General features: G+C 33.8%; 1 protein-coding gene across 3 annotated transcripts; it reads left to right on the top strand.

Moving 5' to 3' along the window:
• The first annotated feature begins 2,620 nt into the window (after window positions 1–2,620).
• LOC106051375 (protein-serine O-palmitoleoyltransferase porcupine-like) lies at window positions 2,621–26,865 on the top strand. Of its 3 annotated transcripts, none has more exons than XM_056027153.1 (14): window positions 2,621–3,441; window positions 14,272–14,435; window positions 15,035–15,192; window positions 15,740–15,953; window positions 16,379–16,422; window positions 17,716–17,903; window positions 18,102–18,208; window positions 18,319–18,438; window positions 18,558–18,652; window positions 18,904–18,980; window positions 19,142–19,205; window positions 21,075–21,160; window positions 21,531–21,635; window positions 22,753–26,865. In XM_056027153.1, exons 2-14 carry the CDS (start codon window positions 14,296–14,298, stop codon window positions 22,849–22,851), a joined length of 1,497 nt encoding a protein of 498 aa, XP_055883128.1. In that variant the 5' UTR covers window positions 2,621–3,441; window positions 14,272–14,295; the 3' UTR covers window positions 22,852–26,865. The 3 variants fall into 3 exon arrangements, with proteins under 3 accessions (XP_055883128.1, XP_013062007.2, XP_013062014.2); XM_013206553.2 differs by lacking the exon at window positions 2,621–3,441 and adding an exon at window positions 4,857–4,985; XM_013206560.2 differs by lacking the exon at window positions 2,621–3,441 and adding an exon at window positions 4,863–4,996.

Consider the following 26,865-nt stretch of genomic DNA (forward strand, 5'->3'; position numbering starts at 1 on the left):
ATAATGATGCATTTTCAAACCGATATAACGGTCGACCTCGAGTTTTCTTAATGTGGCCAATGAGTTGAGAATATTTTCTCCTTATTATGCACATACCGTGAAATTTTAAAGAAAATCGTTAGAGCCGTATACATACATACAAGAATTGCTCGCTTAAGAGTATAGGATAAAATTTATATATATATATATATATATATATATATATATATATATATATATATATATATATATATATATATATACATACATACAAGAATTGCTCGCTTAAGAGTATAGGATACATACATACAAGAATTGCTCGCTTAAGAGTATAGGATAGAAAATATCAGATTGAGTAAAGGTTGCAAATAGGCGACTAGATAAAGAATATTAGGGTTCAGAACTCATCTCAATTTTTACTCTTATACTGAATAATTTTGTATAAATTCTAAATTTTCCAAAAGAAAGTTTTTCTTAAAATAGAGCTAAGCAGAAAATGGAAGAGAGATAAGAAGCAATAGCGGCCATAGGGTGTAGCTAATGGGGCAAGCACCCCATGCCCTACGTCTGAGGGGGGGGGGCGCGATCGGAGATTTTATTGTCACAAACGTGATCACTACATATTTTCAGCCTAAGTGTTTTATAGGCTACTGTGCATAGACACGTTTAACCAAGCTACGACATTAATCCGAGAGTGGGTACATGGCAAGTGGTTGAAATCCTGGGATGGCTCCAACAAAGCCCGTGGAGTCTGGCAACATTTGCGTCGCCCGGACCGCGACGATCCATGGTGGAGGCTAAAAAGGTCGAAACAATCTATCATTGCGCAGTGTAAAACGGGGCACTGCCCTGTTGGTGCTTACTTTGCCAGGTTCCGGCCAAATTTTGATGCCCGTTGCCGACACTGTGGAGAGTCGGTGGAGATAGTGGCGCGTCTCTTGCAAGAGTGTATGCAGCTCCGAGAGCTGCGGGATAGTTTGTCTGCAGTCACTTGACCTGTATGGGAGCTTGAAGGTACTACGCCTAACAGAAGAGTTTCTCGCCAAGGCTCTACGGGAGGACTAATCCTTCCAGTCTTGTTACCAATTGGGGTTCATCTCAGGTGCATAGACATCGAATGTTCATACTCTTGTGTGGCATGACTTCCACATGGAGATCACAGATTTTTCTGCATCGTAGAAGCCCATTAGAGTGTATCTTGCTATCAACTTCTACGAGAAGTTCAGATGACTCGTGCAACTTTGATACACTCTTGGGCTCTCCAGCTACTGCCTTAAATGCATTGTAGATGAGAAAAGGTCTCATCTTTGTTAGGCTTTTCCCCTCTTCTGTACACCTGGCCACCAGAAATGATGGCTTGATAGAGTTTCTTGTGCCCTCCTTCTTTCTTTCTTCCATTCTTCCTTTCTTGCCCAGACATAAATCTGGGGCAAGTATTTTTTTTTTCTGTTGTCCATAGACAATTGTGGCTGTTCATCACTTGTGCTCCCCACCCGCCATCGAGTCCAACAAGGGTCGAGCCATTCGGGTGTTCAGAATGAACCCACCAGGGCTATACCGGTGCTATTTTCCATACTGATTCTCGGTGGACACTATCAAACGCTTTCTTAAAGTCTACGAAACTGATCGTTAGCCATTATTGGTTCTCAATACTTTGTTCTATGATATTTCGTAGAACGAAGATCTGCTCTGCACATGTTCTGCCTCTTTGGAAGCCTGCTTGTTCTTCTCTGAGCCTCTCATCTACAGATTGTTGAAGCCGATAAAGGCACTTTTCTTATTCAATATGCTTGGACAAAAGTATTCAAATGCCCTGTCTTTCACCGTGACTGAGCAGGGCCTGAGATATCTGCGTTTCACTACCAATATACCCAGCAAATTCAGTTGATTCATAATGCTCTTGCTCGTATTTTTTTATTTATTTATTCCAAATCAACGTTTTGACTCGTACGAAGTTGAAGAACTTTCTAATATACCTTTTATTGTGCAAAGAATTGCAAGCCTATTATTAGATGTACATGGTTGGCCATCATCATCACATCTCTGCCTGTGGTCCCTTATGGGACATAGGCCACCAGCCAGCTTCTTCAAGGCGTCTCGGTTCTGGGCGTGTCTCTCCAACTGTCCCCACGTCTTGCCCATCTGCTTGACATCTGCTTCCAAATTGCGGCGCCATATATTCCTGGGCCGTCCCTATCTTTCTCTTTTTAAGTCTGTCGAGTATGATGATAGTCAGTCTGTTGTAAATATTATCCTTCTCTTCCTCTTCACTGTCATTTGTTGTTAAGACAATATCTAAGTGAATCCTCTTCTTCACTGAATGGAATGAGGCTGTTATTATCCGTGGTCCATGCGCTTCTCATCCTATAAGTGCCCCCTGAGCCCGCTTAGACAGCATTATACCATAATGTGTCATTCTTGGAGGATCGTGTTTCAAATCAGGAGCTTTGAAACTGGATACAGCAGCTCCCTGATTGACCCTTTAGGTCGATGACCTATGCTGGTAGCTCAGCTCGACCAGCCGATTGACTCAGAGCGGGCCATCTGGGCTACAGGACTAGAGGAACTTTGAACCATTTTTTTGACGCACCCTGTAGTTTACCCTTACGGCTCAGCCCCCCCCCCCCCCCCCCCACAAGACACCCGCCCAGGTCCCCGCGCACTGCTGGATTTGAATTTTTCCATTCACTCCAAGCACACCAAAAGTTACCTAATTTAGTTGGCGTCTATAAACCTTTGCATTTTATACTAGGTTCACAAACTAGAAAACGCACAGCTTTGTAAACATTTTATAGAGATTTTTGGACGTATATCTTAGTTTATTTCGGCTTAGCTTAGTCGAGGAGTAGAGAAAATCTCAAATATTTGGAAGTAGCCTATTCCGTAAAAATTTTATCTACTTATATGATGCTAGGGTCACTTGACCTAAACAATAAAGAACTTGAAAAACCAAACAGCGGACCTGGAAGAAGATGGATCTCCAGCTGTTCGGCGCCAGGATTATCCGACCTTCACCATCATCAGTACAAGGAACGTCAGGACCATTTACGAGACTGAGAAAACTGCAAGTGGCAGCAAAGATGAGAAACATAAACCTTCATCTTAAGAATCAGCGAGTCAAGTTAGACTCTCTCCAACTGTCCCCACGTCTTGCCCATCTGCTTGACATCTGCTTCCAAATTGCGGCACCATATATTCCTGGGCCGTCCCTATCTTGACGACTACAGGTATAAACAAATAGTTTGAGAACATCGCGCAGGATGGTACGAACCTCGCCGATAGCGAAAGAAATGAAGTTGCCATAAAAAAGGGGATGCACAAAAAAGCAGCACTGTTAGATAGCCCTAAAACAGGAGCATTCAGACATACGAATAGTGGCTAACTTTGCCGCTTCGGAATCGGCTTACTTAGTAGGATCCGATTGTTCGTGGACTCAAAAAGAAACACAAACTAGTTTTTCATGTGAGTACATTATTACATCCTTTGTCTTTCAAGACAGAAGGAGACATATTACGGTCGGCAACTTCGTCATGGTTAACAAAATGTCCATTTGTAGCGTTCTCGTAATATAAAAATCCAGTTATGGATTTACGGCAGTACGTCAACCCTGTGCCTATATTTCCGCAAACATAAAAATATACAAAATACACATTTTTTGCTTGCATATTTAATAATTATAATTATTTTTAAAGTAGAAAAATAAGATTACATACTCTAAAAAAAAAAAAACGAGAGCAGAAAAAAATGTATTTCAATACGTATTTAAAAGAAACAAAACAGTTAACACACGATTAGATTTATCACGATTAGATTTATAATATTATTTTTTTAGCAAAGATACGTAGGTCTGTAATTAATTAATAATATATTAATTAAAATTCCTCAATTAAAAACATAAAATACCATCTAAACATTAATAGTTATTCCAAGAATAATTTGTACAAAAAAATCTAAATCTATATTACATAGATCTACGATTTAACGTACTAAAAGAAGAGAGAGAGAGAGAGAGGGCAGTGACCGGGCGCGCTCTGCGCGCGAGCAGGTGAGGTCACGTCAGTACGTCATCATACGTGCGGATAGACAGCTGCCAAATAATTGACCTGAAAAACTAGGGTCCTGCGATGTAAAGTTTTATTTAAAAAGCTATTACGGTAACTTTAATCCAGATACCCCCTTCTTATTTAGCCTAGGCCCCTATATATATCTCCCCCCCCCCTTTTTTTTTTCCCAACTGGGTCAAAACAAGTGCGATATAGGATCATAGCGCATTAGCGGCATTATAAAAGCATGAAATTGCGCTAAACAAAAACAATATTGGTAGAAATATTTCTAATCTCTCAGATTTATTATTATATAGTCTAGATTCTAGACCTATTACAAATTTAATTACATGACTGATGCAAACTAATTGATACAGTTAGGCCTACACTTAAATAGGCCTATAAGCTTTTCTTGTTGAAACCTTTTTATCTTATTCTACAGATATTTTGTCCTTATTCAGAACATTAAGCGTTACTATAATAGTTTGTTTTTTGTAAAATATTTAACAAATTTCGGAAGATAATTTACACCCTATAGCCTCTATAATATAGCGACAACTATCCCAGATTATTAAAACTCCCGCGGGACTACGAGGAATGGCTGTGGGCAGGGTTTGAGCTCGGGACCATCAAAACGACAGTCCAGCGCGCATACCGCACGAACAGCTAGGGCAGCCTCCGTAGGCTACTATATAGCTAACTTTTGCTTTGGAATGTTACCCCTTCCCTCCTTTTTTTTTCCCATTTCCAACTTATAAGGGTGGGTCACTCACTGATATATGAAAAGTTCTGCGGGTGGGTGGGAGCTCTTTTTTCAATAATATCAATGAATGCCTTTCTTACACGTATTGTGAATTGGTTTCACCGGCAACGACCAGCACTTGGATTGAACGACGAATTTTAGTTGTTTCGATCTAGATCTAGATCTACTACATGACAAAAGAAATAAAATAGTGTTAAGAGGTGCATTATAGGTTGGATAATTAAATAGACATAGAGTCTAGTCACTAGTGACCTAGTCTAAACTGAATCCAGATAATAATATCATAATAAGATAATACTATCTATAGTCTAGTCTAGTGACTAGTCACTAACTTAATTTAAACTAGGAGTTGGGAGTCATCAACTCAAGTCACTCACTCAGTTGTTGACTCAGTCGCTGAGTGACACTGACTGACTCACTCAACTCTCTCACTCTCTGACTGAACTCTCTGAGTACTGAGTCGACTGACTTAGTGACTAGACTAGGACTAGATCTAGATCTACATGACAAAAGAAATAAAATATTGTTAAGAGGTGCATTATAGGTTGGATAATTAAATAGACATAGGTCTAGTCACTAGTCTGAACTAAATCTAGATAATCGTCTAGTCACTAGTCTGAACTAAATCTAGATAATCGTCTAGTCACTAACTAGAATCTATTCTCTAGGAGTTACCTGGAGTTGGGAGTCATTCAATTTCAAGTCACTCACCTACTGTCTACTGACTGAGTGACACTGACTCACTCAACTCTTTCACTCTTTGACTGAACTCTGTGAGTACTGAGTCGACTGACTTAGTGACTAGGACTAGATTTAAATTTAGATCTACGGCTAGATGATAAATTTAGATTGTGACATTGTCACTAGATCTGATCTAGTCAATCTAGATTCTCTGTCTAGAGTAGAGATACTCAGATACTGATTCTGATACTCTAGTACTCTAGATTTATAATACTATATACTATAGATAATAGAGTATTAGAGTAGTTTATGTTATTCAGACACCTATAGGCCCAAATTTGAAAGTTTGACTTTGACAGCGCATTATTTTACAATGGTTCGACATAGAAAAGAAAATGAAGTATCAAAATCTCCTTTAGTTAAAGGAGAATAAGAATGACTACATATATTTTTACCCCTAACCTATATTTGTTATAATATTTAAGGTCAAAGAGGCCGTGTGTTTTCATTTAATTCGGACAAATTTGACCCACATTATTTGATTCTGGACACCATAATTTATTTCGGACAGTCTCTATATTAAGGCATCAATAAACTCTATATTAACATTAACTAAATTTTAAGATCCCCAGGCATAGCCCCTCACATGTGTATGCATAAATACGAACACAAAAAATAAAAATATGAACACACTTATTCTACCAAAATTAGGTCACTGGGATAGTGACTTAAGTGACTTCTGCACCGACTTTTAGATTTATTTTATGTTTGCATGATTAGATGTGTGTTGAATGTTTGTGTTTTTTGTTTATTAATTTAATAAATTTCTAATACAGATGATCTTTTGTAGTATAGTACTGGTTAGGATAGCCATTCTTGCTTAACTGAATCCTCTATATTGACTATATTCTATATTCTCTCTATATAAATCTAGATCTATCCAGTAGGTCTAGATCTAAGCATTTAACTTCATTCAATGTACCAAGCTCACTCCAAACATTTGCCCATTTATTCTCTATAAAAAAAACAACAACAAACGAACAAATATATAAAAGATAATTTTTATTGATGTCAAAAACTGGCTGTCCGAAATACATTTTGGTAAGAAAATCATAATTTAATTCAGACACCCTGGAGTGATCGTTAAATGAACTTGTGTGTTACCCGTGCTTGTAATCGTGCTAGTATTTGTAATCGTGTTCGCATTATCGTAGTCTATGAATCGTGACCAGTCTGTACTGTGTTATTGTGTGTATCAGTCGTGTTTTATTGAAATAAAGCCTTGTTTCTAAGGTTATGAATTGACTTAGTATATTACAATTTATTTCAATAAAACCATTCTTAAATGGACAAGTTTTTGCGTCCCAATAGACTGGATGCTGATCCTAGTTCAACTAATGCTTCAGTTACATGGAAACATTGGATTTCTTGTTTTGACAGATTCGCAACGAAGGTAGGGGCTAGTGAAAGCGAACAGTTTGACCTGCTATGCAACTTTGTGTCTCCATCCTTATATCAGTATATTTCTACCTGTTCTAAATACTCAGAAGCAAAATCTATTCTTGAGAATTTATTTGTGAAGGCCCCTAATGAAACATTGGCCAGACATTTGCTTGCAACTTGCAAACAAGAAGTCGATCAAAGTCTTGATCAATTTGTACACAAGCTGAGAGTGATGGCCAGAGATTGTCAGTTCCGAGCTGTCAGTGCTGACAAAAATGAAGAGGACGCCATACGTGATGCCTTTGTTAGCGGCATGCGTTCGAGTGTAATTAGACAGAGGCTACTTGAGAAAAGATCCCTTGACTTGAAAATGGCTTTAGATATTGCCAAGACTCTCGACATGGCCCAAAAAGAATCCAGTTCGTTTAGTACTCCGTCTCAATTAGTAGAGTCATCTCTTTCGTCATCGGCAATCTCAACCGAAGAAATGGTGGACTCAGAAACAATCGCAACAGTGAGTACTAAATGTTTCTTTTGCGGAGGTAGTCGGCATCTATGAGCGAAATGCCCTGCCAAAGACTGCATGTGTCATTCGTGCGGGAAAAATGGACATTTTTCGAAGGTTTGCAGGTCTCGCAACACTCCTATAACCAAAACAAAAGTCAAAACATCTCCTAGCCACGAGATTAAAAGACAATCTTGTAAAGATTGTAGCTGCATTAAGGACTCTACACATCTAACATCACTAATTGCTACTTCGTCTGTACCTGATCTAACTAAATCAACAGTACACATCTCTGTAAATGGCGTGAACCTAAAAGCCCTAATTGATACAGGTAGTGGGGAAAGCTACATTTCTTCAAATATACCAAGAGAGTATGATTGGTCAGTGACACGTTCAAAGCACAAAATTTCTATGGCGTCATCTCAACTGTCAAGCGTCACAAGTGGCCACATTTTTGCATCGCTATAATACAAAGGGGAAGTTTACAATCAATTCAAACTTTCGTTACTAGATGAACTTTGCACTGATGTAGTGCTTGGGTTAGATTTCCTCGCATTACACAAAGAACTGATAATTCCATTCAACGGTGGTCGACCTGCATTTCATGTCTGCTCGCTCAATGCTGTTAAGGTAGAGGCACCACAATTGTTTGCAAATTTATCTCCTGACTGCAGACCTATTGCTACTAAATCTTGTCGTTACTCCTTCCAAGACACACAATTTATTAAAGCTGAAGTTGAGAAATTGATACGAAACGGTATCATTGAACCTTCCGAATCACCTTGGAGAGCTCAAGTCCTTGTCACGACCAATGAGCGGCACAAAAAGCGAATGGTCGTTGATTATAGCCAAACTATAAATAGATTTACTTACCTGGACGCTTACCCCATGCCTAGAGTGGATGAAATGGTGGAGAAAATTTCCAGGTATGAAATCTTTAGCACATTGGATCTGGAGAGTGCTTATCACCAAATACCTATCCAACAGAGCGAAAAGAAATACACAGCCTTCGAAGCTTGTGGTAAACTCTACCAGTTTTGCAGAATACCCTTTGGGGTCACTAACGGTGTAGCTTGCTTCCAGAAAACCATAGACACTATTATAGAAAAAGAAAAGTTGTCTGACACGTTTGCCTATGTCGACAATGTAACAATATGTGGTACAGATGTAGACTCCCATAACAAAAATCTGTTGCATTTTCAGAAGGTAGCTCTGGAATACGGAATAACTTTCAACGAAAGTAAAAGTGTATTTGCTACTAAGAAGGTAAAGCTGCTTGGATATGAAATATCCAAAGGGCATTTGAAGTCGGACCCTGATAGATTTCAAGCTCTGCGAGATTTGCCACCTCCAAAAGATCCGAAGTCTCAGAAAAGGATTGTAGGACTTTTGGCATATTATGCTCACTGGATACCAAATTTCTCCGACAAAATTTATCCTATAATGAAAAATCAAATTTTTCCTGTACCTACAGAAGTAAAAACAGCGTTGGAAGACTTGAAAGAAGAATTGCAGAAAGCAGCAATTTTCACCATAAAGTATGACCATCCTCTAATTGCGGAAACTGACGCTTCTGACATCGCAGTAGCTGCCACTTTAAATCAGGAGGGAAGACCTATTGCATTCTTCTCTAGAACTCTTTCACCTACTGAAAGGCATCAATCTGCCATAGAGAAAGAAGCCACTGCAATAATTGAAGCCATACGCAAATGGAAGCATTATTTGTGTGGCAATCATTTTACCCTTATTACGGACCAGCGGTCTATTTCATACATATTTAAAGACACTCATGACAAGAAAATTAAAAACGATAAGATACAAAGGTGGAAATTGGAACTGGCAAGCTTCAAGTTTGATATACAGTATAGACCTGGGAACGCCAACACAGCAGCAGACACCTTGTCTAGAGGGCACTGTGCAACCATGACGAAACAAAGTAGCCTGAAGACGTACCATGACTACCTGTGTCATCCAGGTGTCACTAGACTTCTACATTATGTCAGGTCAAAGAACTTACCCTTCTCGGTTGAAGAGGTCAGACAGACCATTCAACAATGCAGAACCTGCAATAGAATTAAACCGCAATTCTATAAGGAATTTGCAGGTACGCTCATCAAGGCCACACAGCCGTTTGAAAGAATAAGTGTTGACTTTAAAGGTCCTTTGCCATCAGCTACTCGCAACAAGTATTTGTTAACAATGATTGACGAATATTCGCGGTTTCCATTCGCTTTTCCCTGTCCTGATATGACATCTAAGACAGTAATAAAGTGCTTCGACCAGTTATTTTTCCTCTTTGGAACACCCAGTTACATCCACTCTGATCGTGGCACATCATTTATGTCCACAGAAACTACAGAATATCTACATTCTAAGGGCATAGCCACTAGCAGGACAACGCCCTACAATGCCAAAGGAAATGGGCAAATAGAAAAGCTGAATAAAACATTGTGGCAGGCTATTTTATTAGCATTGGACTCAGGGAAGGTGGAACTATCACAGTGGGAATCTGTGTTGCCCCAGGCACTTCACTCAATTCGATCATTACTGTGTACTTCTACTAATGAAACTCCACACGAACAGATCTTCAAATTCAACAGAAGATCGCCAACGGGAACATCCTTGCCTACTTGGCTACAGAACCCAGGCAAAGTATTACTAAAATCCCCTGTAAGATCTTCAAAATTTGACCCATTGGTACAAGAGGTTGAACTTATTAGCTGCAACCCACAGTACGCCCATATACGATTTCCAAACGGCCGGGAGGAGACAGTGTCGCTTAGGCACCTGGCGCCGAAGGAAAGTTCCACGAACGACTATTTCGAACCAGAGAACGGTATTCTGCCTCATGAGGTCGGTGACTCTTTGGATATCTCACCAGGGAGTCGCTACGTGCCTGAAACTATCAGTAATTCACAGAGTCCCACCCCAATGATATACAACCAGCCAGAAGTCATCAGTGACTCACAGGGGAGCCACCCAATGCCAGAGGCCAATATTGACTCGAGTCCCGACCAGGACAGTTACGACTTGCAAGGAGAAAAGTCTACGCCAGAGATACCTCCGGATCCTTCCCTTCATACGCATGGTTATAACCTAAGACCCAGAAAGAAATAAAGGAGGGGTGAATGGAGTGATCGTTAAATGAACTTGTGTGTTACCCGTGCTTGTAATCGTGCTAGTATTTGTAATCGTGTTCGCATTATCGTAGTCTATGAATCGTGACCAGTCTGTACTGTGTTATTGTGTGTATCAGTCGTGTTTTATTGAAATAAAGCCTTGTTTCTAAGGTTATGAATTGACTTAGTATATTACACACCCTATTAATTTTTTTTTGTATGGAATCAAACAACTTGGCTTATAAATCAAATAAATCAGCTCCAAAAACAGAATGAATATTGCCAGGCTCATTAGTATAGACTTAGCCAATCAAAAAATATAGTCTTAACCCTAGGAAGAGGTTTTAAAAGTCATCTGGGTAACATAGGAAAAAACAACAACCTGACTAACAAATTTGAAATTCGTTTTTCTTACATAAAAAGACAGCTAAATGGAAGGAAATTGGGCCAGAATCATTGGAAAATGGACAAGCACATTATACAGCGCGCTAGTTTTATAATAAATATTAAAATAATTATTTAATGACCACAAAAACAATGAATGTCAGAATTCATGTAATGTTCGAAATAAATAAACTACTATAATAGTTTTTAATAGAAATACTAAATGGATCTCTAGAGATTATGATAGATCTAGAATTAAATTTTAAAAAATTATTAGATCTTTTAGTTTTAGAATCTAAGAATCTAGATCTAGAATTAGTCTTACAAGTTGAAATTACAAAGTTGAGTCAAAGTCAAAGAACAAAATCAAATCATGTAATCCTTTAGTTTATTTTTTGTAACTTTAATTAGATCTAGATTCTAGATCTTTAGTTTAATCTCACTTTCGTTTAAAAAAATAAATACTTCTGCATATTTTTTAATTGTAGTATAGTTTGTTGAGGATAATGCCTGTCATTAATCATTGATTAATCCAGATCTGTATTTACATATTCCGAGCATGCTACAAGCGTACACTTCTTGACAATTTCCGCATTGTGCTGGCATATTAATCAGGACATTATTTGCTAGATTTAAATAGCGGGAAAAAAATGTTAGAAAACAAAAAAAGTTTCTAACCTTTCGAAATTTTGATATATTTTTATCTCTTTCTTGTGGACACCCTGAGACTGTACCTCACATGACTTCCCATAAAACAAGCCCTGACTCATATAAAAGTATGTAAATGCTAAAAGTCAGATTATTTGCAGACGATTGCATAATATAAATATATATAAATATATATACAGTGCTTTTTTTTTGTAAAATATATATATATTTTGTTTTCTTTTGTTATAGTGTGGATTAGTATTCTGCGTTTTAGCAGCGCATTTTGTTGTGAGCTGTTTTGGTGCTAGAATATCTGAGGGTTAAAAAAAAATATATTTTTTTTCACAAAGGCACTAGATGCTATACATATAATATGTAAATACATTCTCAGTCCTTCACCTGATTTTAAAAAAAATTGGTTTAACAAAGATTTTGACTATTTCATGAAAAGATATTATGTTATGTTATGTCAGATTTGTACCTGAAACCACAATACTTATTTCTTCCCCCCCCCCCAATCCCTTTCCAAATTATAGGAGAAAAATATGACCCAGGAAACTACAGACCAGTATCACTTACCAGCATCACATGTAAAATCCTAGAACACATAATATGTAGCAACATCATAAACCACTTAGACAAACATAATGTCCTCACACCATACCAACATGGCTTTAGGAAATATAGATCATGTGAAACACAACTAATAGGACTAATTGATGATTTTTCAAAAGGTTTAGATAATAGTGAACAAATAGATGCTATCTTACTAGATTTTTCTAAGGCTTTTGACAAAGTTCACCACCATAGTTTGCTTAAAAAATTAAAATATTTCGGCATTAATGGTCCACTGCATCAGTGGATTAAAGATTTTCTGATAGGGAGAGAGCAAACTGTAATAATAAATGGCTCTAAATCAACACAGATAACAGTAAACTCAGGTGTACCTCAAGGAACAGTCTTGGGTCCACTACTATTTTTAATTTACATAAATGATTTACCAAATTGCATTACTTCAGGAACAAAAGTCAGATTATTTGCAGATGATTGCATAATATATAGAACAATAAAAACAACACAAGACACATATATTTTACAAAGAGAATTAGATGAATTACAGAAATGGGAATCAAATTGGAGCATGTCTTTCCACCCAGAAAAATGTCAGTTGTAAGAGTAACAAAAAAACTAAAACAAATTAATTCCACTTATCTTATTCTTGGCAGACCAGTAACACAGACTAAAAACGCAAAATACCTAGGTGTTATAATAAATGAAAAACTGTCATGGAATCCACATATTGATGAAACTACAAAAAAATCAAACAAAGCATTAGGATTTATTAAAAGAAATTTCTATAAATCAAATAAGAACATAAAACTAAAATGTTATTTAACCTTGGTTAGGCCAATAATAGAATATGCATCCTCTGTTTGGGACCCCTCAACTCAAGAAAACATTAAGAAACTGGAACAGACACAAAATAGAGCAGTGAGATTCATAACAAATGAATATTCACATTTGACTAGAGTAACACCTTTAGTAAAATCACTAAATTTAGAAAGCCTTCAGGACAGAAGGCTCAAAAGTAAAGTAGCAATCGTACATAAAACACTGAACCATAATCTTCAAATACAAAAACAAAATTTAATAAAATACTCTGAAAGACACAAAGATAAAGGCACATTCCTCGTCCCATATGCTAGGACAAATTTGTACAAATACTCCTTCTTCCCTAGTGCTATTAGAGCATGGAATGGGTTGCCTGAGCTAGCCAGGAAAACCAGTGACTTGGCAGAATTTAAGTCATTGGTTAATATGCATGACTAAATGTATGACGCGTAGGACGTAATCATCTTCTTTTTTTGAAGTAACGTCTGTATTATATAAGATAAGTTAGGTGAGGTGTGTGAAACACACAGGATAACATGTAAACATTTTGTTTTTTTTGTTTTCTTTTTTTTAATAATTAATTCGGGAAATATACACATTAAATTTATATCCATCATCGCATCAAGTGTTTTAAAAATCATTGTTTCTTTTTTTATGGATGATGTTAAGTGACAATACATAGAAACATATCATTCTTTTTAAAGACATAATAAAATTAACACATATATAATGTGTCTAGAATTTAGTGTCAAAGTGTTCGGCACCAAAATATCTCTATTAAAATGATGGCAGAACCAAAATGGTTGCTTCAAAATGTCATGTTTCTCCGTGATCATGCTTCTGTTTTCTTCAGTTTGGTCACTTTTAGTTATTCTGGTGGCATTGTCTTCACTGTTAATTGATTATTACCTTATCTGCATGTGCTGACAAGCTTAAAGTTTTTTTAAGATGTTACAAAGAAATTAAATACAAGTTTGAACTTTTTTTTTTTCCAAAAACATTAGACTAAATCTAATTGATTTTGACCAAATAAGAGGATTGGTGGATGTCTCACTAAATGCATTCTTTCATGAAAAATAATGGCTTTAATCAAGTTGCAGAACACAGCCATTTTTTTTTTGGCTTCCTGATAAATTAACTGGAATCAAAGTTAACCGTTGATGTTTTTATGGCCAAGCTTTTTCAAAACAAACTTTTCTGCTATTTTAGCTACTGTCTTGATTGTAATAAAATTTCGATGTAGTAAGGATTGTTCATTTTATTATCTATTTACAGTATAAGAAAATGTTTATTTGGTTTTGAATAATTTTTTAGTTGACGGAAAAAAAACCCTCCAAAATGGATGACGATTATTATGATGATATGGGTATGGAAGGAAATCCTTTGGAAGGAGTCTCAGAAGAAGAACTAATGGAAATGCTGCAAAATTATGATGGTGAGCTTACCCCGGAACTTATGGATATGCTCCAGTCTTACAGGTAACTAATAAAATTAATAAAAGATTATTTTTAACTATTTTGGGCTGAAACCTTATGTCAATAATTTGTCATTCTGTGTGCTAATAATTTATAATTTCGTCTTCTTTTTTTTTTTTGGAAAATTTTAGTTGTTGTTTTTTTTCGCAAAAAGCAAAATATGTTTTGCCACTGGTTCCTTCTAGAGCTGTTGTATTTCATTGGTTAAAAGTATTAAAGGGACATGTGCTTCGCAGATGTGGCAGAAGTGACACACAAACTGGAGGAGCTCCAATAACTATTGTCCCATTTCTCCCCAGCGTGCAAACATTATGGGCCAACAATCAGCATAAAGAAGACCAATGTGATGTTATCTCTCATTTAATGCCACTCTTAATATTTATCTATGAATACCTGTTGTATGTTGTACACAAATTCAGGTACTTGAGCTCCACAATCCAAGATAATCTCAAGAAGAGGACATCAAAAAAGTCCTTATGGTAGCTTCCTCAACTTTTGATAGACTCTGCCTGTCTGTCTAAAAAAAAAACAGTACCTCACCAGGAAAGCCATCATCAAATATGCAAAAACCAATTACAAATGTTGTTTTGTTTTTTTTACAGGCAACCTAAGTCCCCTGAAGTTGTCTATAGTCGAAGCCATTTTTCTGAACTATTTGACAATTGTATGTTGCCCACATGGACTCAGTTGTTTGAGCTTCTATTGCCACTCTTTGTTTATTGCATCATTTTTCGAATCCTGCTTTACCTTAGTCATCTTGGTAAGCTCATTGTTCTTCATTGTTAGATATTTTGAAATTCTTTTTCTTAATGGTCAGGGTTACAATCTTTAAAAAATTCAATGTATTTTTTATTAAGGAGATAAAAAATAATAATAGTTAATTTGAATAGTTTTAAAATTATTTTAATACCATGTGACTTTAGTGGGTTTTGGAATAACCTGCTTGTTACAAAATATTTGGTAATTTCTTTTTTCTCTTAGCATTAAAACATTGTAAAGCATGAAAAAATAACTATAAGTGTTAAAAATTATTTTTATGACTTCTATTTTTTTATTTTTTGTATATATTCTCTTGGAGCTACTGGTGACAGTCATACATATTCTGGTATTCCTCCGTCATTTAAATTTATAATAAAAGCAATCCTATTTAGGTCCTCAAACAAGAAATTATAAATAACCACATAACTGACAAAATTTACTCAAAAGATAGTAAATATTACTTTCTATAAAGTTGTCAAGCATTAAGGTTATACATAAAGTATATGCTTAATGAAAATCAAGCAAACTTTTTTTTTTTTTTTCAAAAGGAACAAAATCTTATGGAGCACCACATTGGCTCATTCATCTATGCAGTGCTGTACTTGGGCTGTTGGCTTTAAATTCATTTTTCAAAGTTGCCACCCTTTACATTGTTGTTGCTTGCTTTTTGGCCTACTTTGCTTACAGTTTTGTTATAGAGCAAAAACGGGAGTGGTGTGGCTTGGTTGGTGCAGTTATAATGGTGGTCTTTTCACTCTTGTGGTAAGATTTGATTTCTACTTTGGATTTGCTTTAAGTTCAATCAGATAAAAAATGTATTAGAATAAATGTGATTTTATTGATTAAATTTAAATCAATGGTCAAAATTTTCCATTTAATGATCTTCTCGTTGAAGGCAATTATAACATAAGATAAATATTCATTGGGGTTCATCAGTATTCCCTTTAAATTAAAAAAAAAAATTTACTTCAACAGAACATTAACATAAGGGGTTTTATTTAAAAAAACAAAATCATCACTACTCAGTTTCCTTTGCAGGAAATAGTGATCTATTACCTGCTTAACCAGTACCTGTTGTTTTTTATCAGTTGTCTTTATAACTAAAAAAAATGATTAATTACATGTTATTGTGTTTAAACTTAAATAATTGTTTAAATATTAAAAATATATTTTCTATATTATTTCAGCGAACTATTTTTTGTTGAGGCCGAAACATGGCATAAAATAAGAGGTGATTAAAAGTTGTAAATCTGTTGTGATCACAGTTTTTCATGGCAGTAGATGTTTAAACAATTAAAAATAAACTGAAATGCTTTTTTAAATATATATATATATATATTGTGATGCATTAAAATCTGTCTCTTTCTCTGTATCTTTCACTTTTCCCATCAGTCTACTTTTAACCCAATTTATCCACATACTTTTAATTACTATTTTTCTATAAATTACCCAGTTTAGACCTATGGGGCATCTGTTTCTATGGCCCATGATTAAAGAGGTTGTTATGTGGCTAGCAAAAACTAATGCTCCTTCTTCCCTACTGCTATTAGAGCCAGCCAGGAAAACCAGTGACTTGGCAGAATTTAAGTCATTGGTTAACATGCATGACTAGATGCATAACCTGTAGGACGTAATCATCTTTTCTGAAGTGAAGTAACATCTGCATTATATAAGATAAGATAACCACCTTTACATTTTCCCAACTATGTTTGGTACCCATTAGAGTTAGATGGACTTAAGGGCACCCTAAAAGAATCCCAAAATTCATTGGAAGTCAAATGCTTTACCAATCATGCCTCCTATTTTTAGGTAATTTATGTTTTATTATGTAATATTTTGTTGACATATTTCAAAAATAAGTTTCCTTCAAATTGTCAAGGTCCACTGGGCAGGTTATGTAAACATTAACTAAATCTGTGTTCATACGCTGTAAAGTTAGCTCTTAAGATTAAGTTAACCCCCTAACTTTTCATGCCGTGTTCTAAAATCCTTAATACAAATCCTGTTCTAATCCTGTATTTTGAAATGGGGAGTCCCTTGCCTTACAATTTGACCACATGCTGAAAGAATAGAGTGATTGTTGTTACCTGTCCTTGACTTGTAGCACCAAACTGCTGGTATACAACTAAACCATTGTAGGCATAATATATCGTAATTAATAAACTTTGAAAAAAACTTAATTTCCTTTTGTGAACAAAACTAAATAAAACTTTATTTATAATATATACAAAATCAACTGATAAATGAAATATAGTAGATTTTAGTAATAAGATCTTTTAACAAACTCTAACTCACTACAATAACACAACCTTTCAGTCTCACATTCTAAAGTCATCTTTCCTAAGACCAAGTGACAACAATGACACCTATGTTTCATCCTTCATAACCAATCGCTAACCTCTTCCCACCATCACCATATACACACACTCCATAACAGTGGTATTACGCATATACTTTGTGTGAATTGTATCAGTAACATTCTTTGTTTATGACTAAAGAGTATTCATCCTTATGTGTACTGCAGGTGCTCAAATCATTCTGTTTATGAAAGTCATATCATTGGGTGTGGATATTGGACAAGGAACTGTTGTTGCTTTGCCTTCTGTGGTTCACTATGCTGGATATTGTTTCAATGTGGGCACAGTGATATTTGGTCCATGGATAAGTTATCCACAGTATTCTAAATCTTTGGATAGTCAATCTAATTCCTTGGTTAGTAGTCAATGTTGAATATTCTTATCATTTATTTAACAACAACAAAAATTACAACTTTTATAAAACTTCTTACTTAATTTGATTGTGTTACTATTATTAAAAAAAATGTTTATTGCTCTATCAAGATTTGATAATATCATACACTTATCTAGTTTAATATCTTGGATTTAACTCTTTTTATATATTTCTGTTTAGGGTGTTTTATGGATATTGAAAGTGTTGCTCACTTCCGTTCTTGGTGTAGTGTTTCTGACACATTCAAACTGCTTTACTAATTGGTTGATTCTGGATCATTCTTGGAGGTAGCTAATGACTTAGATAAACACAAATACAATACATTTAATAAATTGAAGTAGTTGTTTTTTTTAATGTTCTACTTTGTAATTCATATTCAATTTTTCTTTTTTTCAAGATGGTTTCTAGCTTATCGAGATGCCCAATCCTTTAGATTTAGTCACTACTCAATAAGCTTTTTATCGGAGGCCACGTCAACATTAAGTGGAATAAAATTTGATGGACCTAATCTACAGTGGTATATATTTTCATATCAATCTTACTTTGCTAGCAAATCAAATTTTGTGTAGTACCTTGATTTGTATCTTTGAGTGCTCAAATTAAAAAAAATGTTTATTATTTGTATTTATCTTTCAGGAATGTTGCACGCCCACATAACATTGAGCTGCCTAGATCACTTGTTGAGGTTGTGACAAACTGGAATTTACCTATGCATTTTTGGCTTAAAACTTGTAAGTGTTTGTTTGAATACCTTTTAATATCGACATACTTATAGCATAAATCTTTTACTTCTGCAAGGTTTTTGGTAGCAAAAATATCAAAGAGGTGGACTGGGTAAAGTTTTGTTCTTTGAGAGATTCTTTATAAAAAATTATATTTGTCTTGTTTTTTTCTTCACTTGGCAATTTTTTGTAGTAAAATTGAGAAAGTGTGTGATACAATTGCCTTGGTTGTCTTGATTTTTTAACATTTTCTTTTATAGATGTTTTCAAACTAGTCCGTCCATATGGAACATTTTTGGCTGTCATATTAACCTATGCTGCTAGTGCACTTTTACATGTAAGATAAATTTTGTTTTTCGACTTATATTTTCTTTTAAAAGATTTTAAAGCTGCAGATGTTGAACATTTTTTTTAACATAGTATTCTGTTTAGACTTGCTTAATATTATGTATGCAAGGAATAATTAATTACTTCACTAATCAAACTTTTCTTCTGCAGGGTCTTAACTTTCAGTTGGCAGCTGTCTTATTTTCATTGGGATTCTATTCCTATACAGAGTTTGGTGAGTACTAAAACTTTTATTCAGTTTGTATTTATGTACTTGATGCATTTACTAAATCAAATAAACATGTTTTTTTCAAATTGAAAATTAAGAAGGAATTATAATTAAAGCTTTTTCTACACTGTAAGTCTCCTGGTTTTAGGATAAAATACTTGTTGTTAAATTCACAACTATTTAGTGCACTTAGTAGGAATTCCTAAAATGTACACATAGCTAATCATACATTTTGAACACCAGGGATTGCTAGCACCACCTACAGAAAATCATACATTTTGAACACCAGGGATTGCTAGCACCACCTACAGAGTTTTCATCATGATCTGGCAACAATCCGAATGATAGAAATAGATTATTGGTTTAAATGCTGGGACAAGGTCAAAAAAGCTAGCAGAGTCTGGGAGCATATAAGCATGTTTGAGGCTGAACAAGTTATTATAGCACAATGCAGACTGTGCCACTGTCCCATTGGTTTGTATATCACATGGTTCAGGCCAACTTTCAACTCATGGTGCCCCTCGCTACAAGGAGGAAGAGGAAGCCATGCCTCATTCTTTTCAACTGCCCCAAACTTGCTGATTTTCATCTCGACAGATCTGAGGAGCTACAACCTCTTGACCTGTTAGGTGACATACATGCATTGTTCACAACATCAGCGTTTCTGTCCTGGGCTTTTGCACAAGATGATTTGAGCCTTTCAGGCCCTCACTAAAATAAAGCTTGATTTTGATGAAACCCCTCTCTTCTCAGCAAACTAAGTAGGTCACATCTGAGTCTTTCTAGCAAAATAAAATACTTTGCTGTCCTTAATCTTAGGATTCAAAGGCAATGCATTATCCTAAAATAATAGCATACTCCTATAATATTCCTTTACAACACATAATTAATATTCAAAATAGTCCTTCACTATATTGTTCCTTTCAGTACTAAATCCCCAGGTAACTACCTCCTTAACCTAACTACCCTACAAACTTCCAAATAAATAGCTTAATCTTATTTTGTAGGATAAAAAATCAGAAATGCAGTTATAAATAAAGATGCATACATTTTGTAGACCACATGAAAGAAGTATTGTCACACTAATTAGGGACACCAACATCGATAAGACACTTTAGTTCTATGCTATCTCTGTGTCATGATCTAAAAATATTTGAAACAGCTAGATTTGGTTTTCTGATAAGTTTACCCTTTTTGAAAAGCAAGTTTTGAAAACAAGCTAAAAATTGCAGTTTGTGTTTCATATGTGCCTGGTCGTGTGGTATGCTCTTTGGACTGTTGTCATAGTGGTCCAGAGTTCAGATCCCCCCCCCCCCCCCCATCATCTCCTTCTGTTTTGCAGGAGGTTCAGGCTAATCTTCATTTTTGAAGGAACGTCCAAAACACTACTTTGTGTCTTATATAATACAGACGTTTTACTTCAAAACAGAAGATGATTACATCCTACGTGTCATGCATTTAGTCATGCATATTAACCAATGACTTAAACTCTGCCAAGTCACTGGTTTCCCTGGATAGCTCAGGCAACCCATTCCATGCTCTAATAGCACTAGGGAAGAAGGAGTATTTGTACAAATTTGTCCTAGCATATGGGACGAGGAATGTGCCATCAATGTGTCATCTTGCAAATCTGAGTTCAGTAGAAATCTAGCTACAAATTCATAAATCATTCTCATTCCATTGTAAATATTTCAAAGGAAGATATTGTGGAGCATTACTTGAACATTGTTCGAAATAATATTTGAGTGCTGGCACAAAGCTGAGAGAAAATAAAACTGAAACTGTGGACTTAGTTATTTCCGTGTGCTCTTTATTTACTACAACTCTAAATCATTCAATATTGAACCAAACATATTTTTTTGTGTTTATTTTTAGTGTTTCGAAGAAGACTTTCTCACATTTTTGATGCATGTATACAAGCTAGGAAATGTAAAGAAAAATGTGATCATAAATATACTCGAGTAAGTGTAGTTTGAATTTTCTTTACTTGACCATTTTTTTTTATGAATCCATTTTAGATATGTATTTGAACTTGAAACTTATTTTAAGTTTGATAGTGGCATTTTTTTTCCTAACTTCATTGACAAACTTTAAAAAAAAAAAATAGGTACAGAAATATGTAAGCAAACAATTATTTAAAATTTATATTATAAAATTATAGTGACTTTTTTTTTTTTCATCCAACTGCTTTATGAGTTTAGGAAACGATGTTTTTGATTGATGTTAATGTTTGTCTGTTTTTTTATTTATTTAATCCTTTAGTCAGAACATTCAAAAACTGATATGTTTAGTTTATAAAATGTAAATGGCATTTTTATTATTATATTTCAGACAAACCCTTTTGTAATAATGACGAATTTTGCATTCAGTTTTCTGGCAGTCTTTCATCTTGCTTATTTGGGATTAATGTTTGATAGCAGTGACGGTGAAGAAAAGGTATTTATAGGAAAAATACATTTATGTTGTTTTTTTTATTTCTTTTCCTTAAATCTTGAACTAATTACATATTCTGAATTTGAATAATAATCTGAATTAACACCAACAAAAAAATTAACAAAGAAACTCAGTTTAGGCTCGATCTCTAGCAATCAATTTTTTTTTGGTGGGAAATAATAGCTACAAAAGTTTTAGGGTAAACAAATTAAACACGCAACGAGAATATATAATATTAACAATATGTTAATATCCAGTGAACAATTTGTCAGTGAACGTTTTGTCGTGTGAAGGATTTGTCATGAACCAACTGTCGTTGAACAAATTGTATGTGAACAAGTTGTCGGTGAGGGATATGTTGGATGAATGAATAGTCGTGTGAACGAATTGTTGGGTGAATGAATTGTCGGGTGAACGAAAAGTTATGAACAAAATAGGGAAAACTCTAGTTTGACCATTTGTCTGTGAATGATTTGTCATGTGAAGGATTTGTCATGAACTAAGTTGTCAGTGAGCAAGTTGTCGGTGAGCGATATGTTGGATGAATGAATAGTCATGTGAACGAAGTGGGGAAAACTCTAGTTTGACCATTTTAATTTTTTAGAGTAAAAAATAATGTAAATTTGGCTTGACTTGACATAGAAAAAAAAATTATGGCTTAGTTAGCCATAGTGTTCCAAAGTTATACAATAACTGAGTAAATTTAAAGTTGCTTCAATTTTATTGAAAGAATATTTAAGCTTTGCAAATATTTTTTAACGTAAATATATTATAGATTACATCTAGATTCTAGATCTTGAAGGAAATCGAGATCTAGACTAGATCTTAAAGAGTTCTAAATCAGAAGTCTAGGTCTAGTTAGTATTAGATCTAGATATCCATAGAATGATAATATCAATAAGTAATCACAGAAGTATGAATTCCTGCTTGCTGAATTGGTACGTACACATCAAAATACGTTCATGCATCTGACGGTGTCAAAATCATGGGTTCGATATCCTGTTTGAACCAAATTTAAAAAAAAATAATTTTAGAAAAAAATTATATTTATATTTTTCTTGTTTAAATTACCCAATTATAAAATAATGTTAACAACTCTTTTTTTTTTTTTTTAATGTAGGGTTACACTATGTGGCACACACTAGAGAAATGGTCAAGTCTGAATTACTTGAGTCACTGGATAGCTCTAGGCACATTTATTTTTTATTGGCTCATATAATGATATCAAACTTTTGAAATGTTGTTTTTTTCATTTGGTGTTTATTGTCCCTACGAACTTACGAGAACATTAATGATAACCACTAGAATCGATACAAGATGTATATTATTACTAATATTTTCTTTCCACTTAACTTTTTTAAAAATAACTTTTGTCTATTTAAATGACAGTTAAATATTAAAAACAAAAAAATGTAAATCAAATTTTGTTTTGTAACAAATATATATTTAAAAGAAAGTTAAATAAGCAAAAAATGTAAATCAAATTTTATTTTGAAACAAATATATATTTAAATGAAAGTTAAATATTGAAAACAAAAAATGTAAATCAAATTTTATTTTGTAACAAATATATTTTCACTTGTGATGGCTATTACATTGTATAGGTAAATCAAAATATAGAATACCATTTTTATTTTTCAATCACCATTTATTGATTTTTAGATATTTTTTATATTTTGAATTTTTTTTGGCTTATAAAAATGATGTGATACTGTTTTTATTTTAGTCTATTTTGATAAATTAGAACACTTTTTGAATTGGCATTAATAGACAATGCTAAAGTACTAAGAAATAATTCATTTAAAAAATGTTGGGTTTAGATCTGAGTGACATAAACTTTTTTTATAAGAATGTTTTTTAAAGATTTAACTCGAGTGTCACTTTCTTTCGTATAAAGAAAAAACTAAACAAATGAAAGATAACAAAAACAAAACAAGCAACAAATTCACTTTTTTTAATTTTCAAAATGGTATTTTACCTTCACCTATCCCTTAATCTGTTGAACTGTTGGGACACCACACTTGATCTATCTACCATCTTTCTCCATTCCTCTGTCTTTTGCCTTGGATAGAATATCTTTTAACGGCAGGCTGTCCATTCTTTTCTCTTTCTCTGTCTGCCTATTCTTTTTTTTTCTTGGAACTGTTCCCTGAAGGAAGGTCTTTGCAAGCCCTGATGCAAATTTCAGTTTACTTTCTTTTAAATCAGCTGACAAGTTTTTATTTTCCAATGTAAAATAATAAAATAACATTAAAGTTTTTGAAACACTGAAGAAGCCTTAAATCATTATAATCTTTTATTAACAATGATATTAATTGGCTTATGATGCTTCAATATGAATTAAAATATAACAAACAAGTGCAGTTGTGTATTAGAGATAGTAATCTGATTGACTTTAAATTATTTCACCATCTGGCAATCTCATTATTTTATATCAATAATACTTCCTTATCCTTGCACTTTTGAAGCTTTAAACAAATGGTCCATTGCTGATTCAGGTTAGGATAGGCATGTGATGTACATTTTAAAGTGTTTGCCTGTTTACTTTAGACTAAAAGCATATGTTAGTTAAGTTAATGATTATCTGTGTTTGCAGTGATCAAATTTAAAATGATTTGAACTAATACTTTTCTTTTTATAAAAAAAAATATATATTATTGATAGATTTGAATTTTGTTATATCATCAATAAATCAACTTATTTACAGGCCCAAAAAGAAATTATTCTTTTCAAAACTATTCTGGAAATATCAGTAAAATACATTCTAGACATATCTGAAAGCCTCTTAGCTTAAATTTCACCGTTGCAACTTTTGAATTTGATTTTGTATAGTTTTATTTTTTATTTTAAGTCATTTATTTTTCTTAATTTAAGTTTTCAATATTTAATTATTTTTTTTTTTAAAGCAAAGTTACACTTAGGTTTAATGTAAAAAGCAACAAAAAAGCACAATGGCAACAATCCACATCAATCTATTTTTTCAATGTTACACAGTTTATGGTTTTTCATGTTATATGGTTTTAGTGTTGATCTGAGCTTTTGAAAATGAAGATGGATTCTATTGGTGATATATATTATTTATTGATCCATTTTACCTCTTAGCTTTTACATTGTTGTCTATTTTTAATCTTATTGCTGCTGTGGGTGTTATATATTATGTTACAGTACTTCTGATTTTTCACTGATATTGATTGTTTGGTTTTATTCATGGGGATATCTAAAATATCTTCAGAACTGTTGGACTGGTTTGGTAACAGTACATTTTTTTCTTTTGCTCTGTTTTATTCTCTGTTCAGTTTATACTTTTTTTTTTCAAATAATGAAATGTTTTGTTTATAGCAATGACGACCTAATTCTAGTCATAGCTTATTAATTAAAATCAAACTTTTACCTGAGACGCTAAACGATTGGAAATGTACAAGATTATGATAGAAGCAAATGTTCTTGGCCTACATTCCCTTCAAGTTTCATGCTATGAAATGCCGTGCAAATAGATCAGCTAGGAGCATTGGTTGACATTCTCCTACATTTTAGTTTGTTGCTAATTCCGAATTAAAATTTTTAGAAGCATGTTTAAAGACATGATGCTCAAAGTTGTAGAGAACTCAAATATCAACATGAAGGTCCCGTGGCCTTGTAAACTGTTAGTGAAGAAAATATTTGTAATACTGCTTCCATAAAATTTTTCTTTTCTTAATTTACAAAACTATGTCATGAGGATCCTATTCCTTCCTTCCAAGTCTATGTCTGAAATTGGAACTCGTTTTCAAAATAGTGCCTTTTGAGATGATCTGAATTCTGTTCATCAAATGTCTTCATCTACGAATCAAATTATATACAGATAATCTTTTTTAAACAATTCAATTATTACAAAGTCATTTTTGTGTACACTATTATTTTACACTCTATTGTGTATTTATATAGGAGAACAATCTCAAGTTTAGAGTGCATTTGATGCTGTAACTATTTCGATAGTTATATTGTTTATTTATTTATTGTCATCATTAATGGCCAGATTCGTAACAAATATCTATAATATTTTTTTTTGACAAATTTTGCTCTACTCTTATACATGTCCCCATATCACTGGCTAGAGATTGATACGTTTCATTGCAAAATAGCACAAAAAACAACATAGTATTTTTTTTAAATAACAGAATATATTGGAAAAACAATTCTATCAATGTGTCCTTAACACAAATATGCCCTTAGGAAAAGTATTATTATATAATTGATTTGTTGCACATGTGATATTTTACGAACACCTGTTAATAGCTGAATCAAAAAATGTAATGCTTATTTTATAGACCTGCATTACTGACAGAGAACTTGTACATGTATTTTTTAATTATGATATATATTGACGTCTTATTCTACAACTGGTTCTGCCATGTGGAATATAGAAATATCGGGGAACTTAATCAGTTTTGTAGATACTTACTGTTCTTGCTAACAGAAAAAAATTGATGTGATTGCTGAGTGCCCTTTACCAAAAGCATTTTTATTATCGAAATTTATTTTTGTAAAAGAAATGTTATCTCCTTTCTACACAGAAAATAAAATCCAATTGTTATGTAGTTAATTTTAAGATTACAGATATGCATGCATACCTCTGATAAACTATACATTGGTGAGAATCTGTACAACTGTTTGCAAGCTTGTTAAAAAGTATTTTTGTTGGCCACAAAACTGCTACTTATATGTTCTGCTTTGTGAATTTAAGAAGTTTATATTTAAAAGTGATCATTAATAAATAATGAGGTTAAAAAGAGGTAGCAGACTTCATGCATATCCTTTTGTTTTAAAATGTATCAAGTATATAAAAACTGGTTAATCACCTTCCAAGTCAATGAATTACTGTACTATTGGTCTTCTTTGGAAAACTTTTCATTGTGTACTATTTTTTTTTGTTTCTTTGACTTCTAATGTCATAATACAGATCTCAGTGATATTGAACTGTTGATATTAAAGACCTTGTGTTCCGTCTTATCTGGATATATATTTATTGAACTTTTTCACTTTCCTGGGTCTGGGTTTTGCCTTTTTGTTTTAAATTCATGTTAAATTTTGTTGCACCTTAAACAGGGTTCTCATTCTTGCTATCTGCTTTTGTTATTGAACCAAGCATTTAATATAATTTATTTTGTTATTGATAATAATACATATTTGCTTATGCTTTTTTTTTCCTGTTGTCTTTTTTTCTTAAATTAAAATGTACAATCAGTTCCTGATA

Source organism: Biomphalaria glabrata, chromosome 4 (genome assembly GCF_947242115.1).
Source record: "Biomphalaria glabrata chromosome 4, xgBioGlab47.1, whole genome shotgun sequence".
NCBI lineage: Eukaryota > Metazoa > Mollusca > Gastropoda > Planorbidae > Biomphalaria > Biomphalaria glabrata.

Excerpts from the sequence above, each read along its gene's own strand:
- LOC106051375 (XM_056027153.1), top strand. The coding sequence starts at position 14,296 with ATGGATGACGATTATTATGATGATATGGGTATGGAAGGAAATCCTTTG. Across the intron at positions 15,193-15,739 it reads GCTTTACCTTAGTCATCTTG|GAACAAAATCTTATGGAGCA; the intron begins GTAAGCTCATTG and ends TTTTTTCAAAAG. Across the intron at positions 18,209-18,318 it reads ATTCTGGATCATTCTTGGAG|ATGGTTTCTAGCTTATCGAG; the intron begins GTAGCTAATGAC and ends CTTTTTTTCAAG.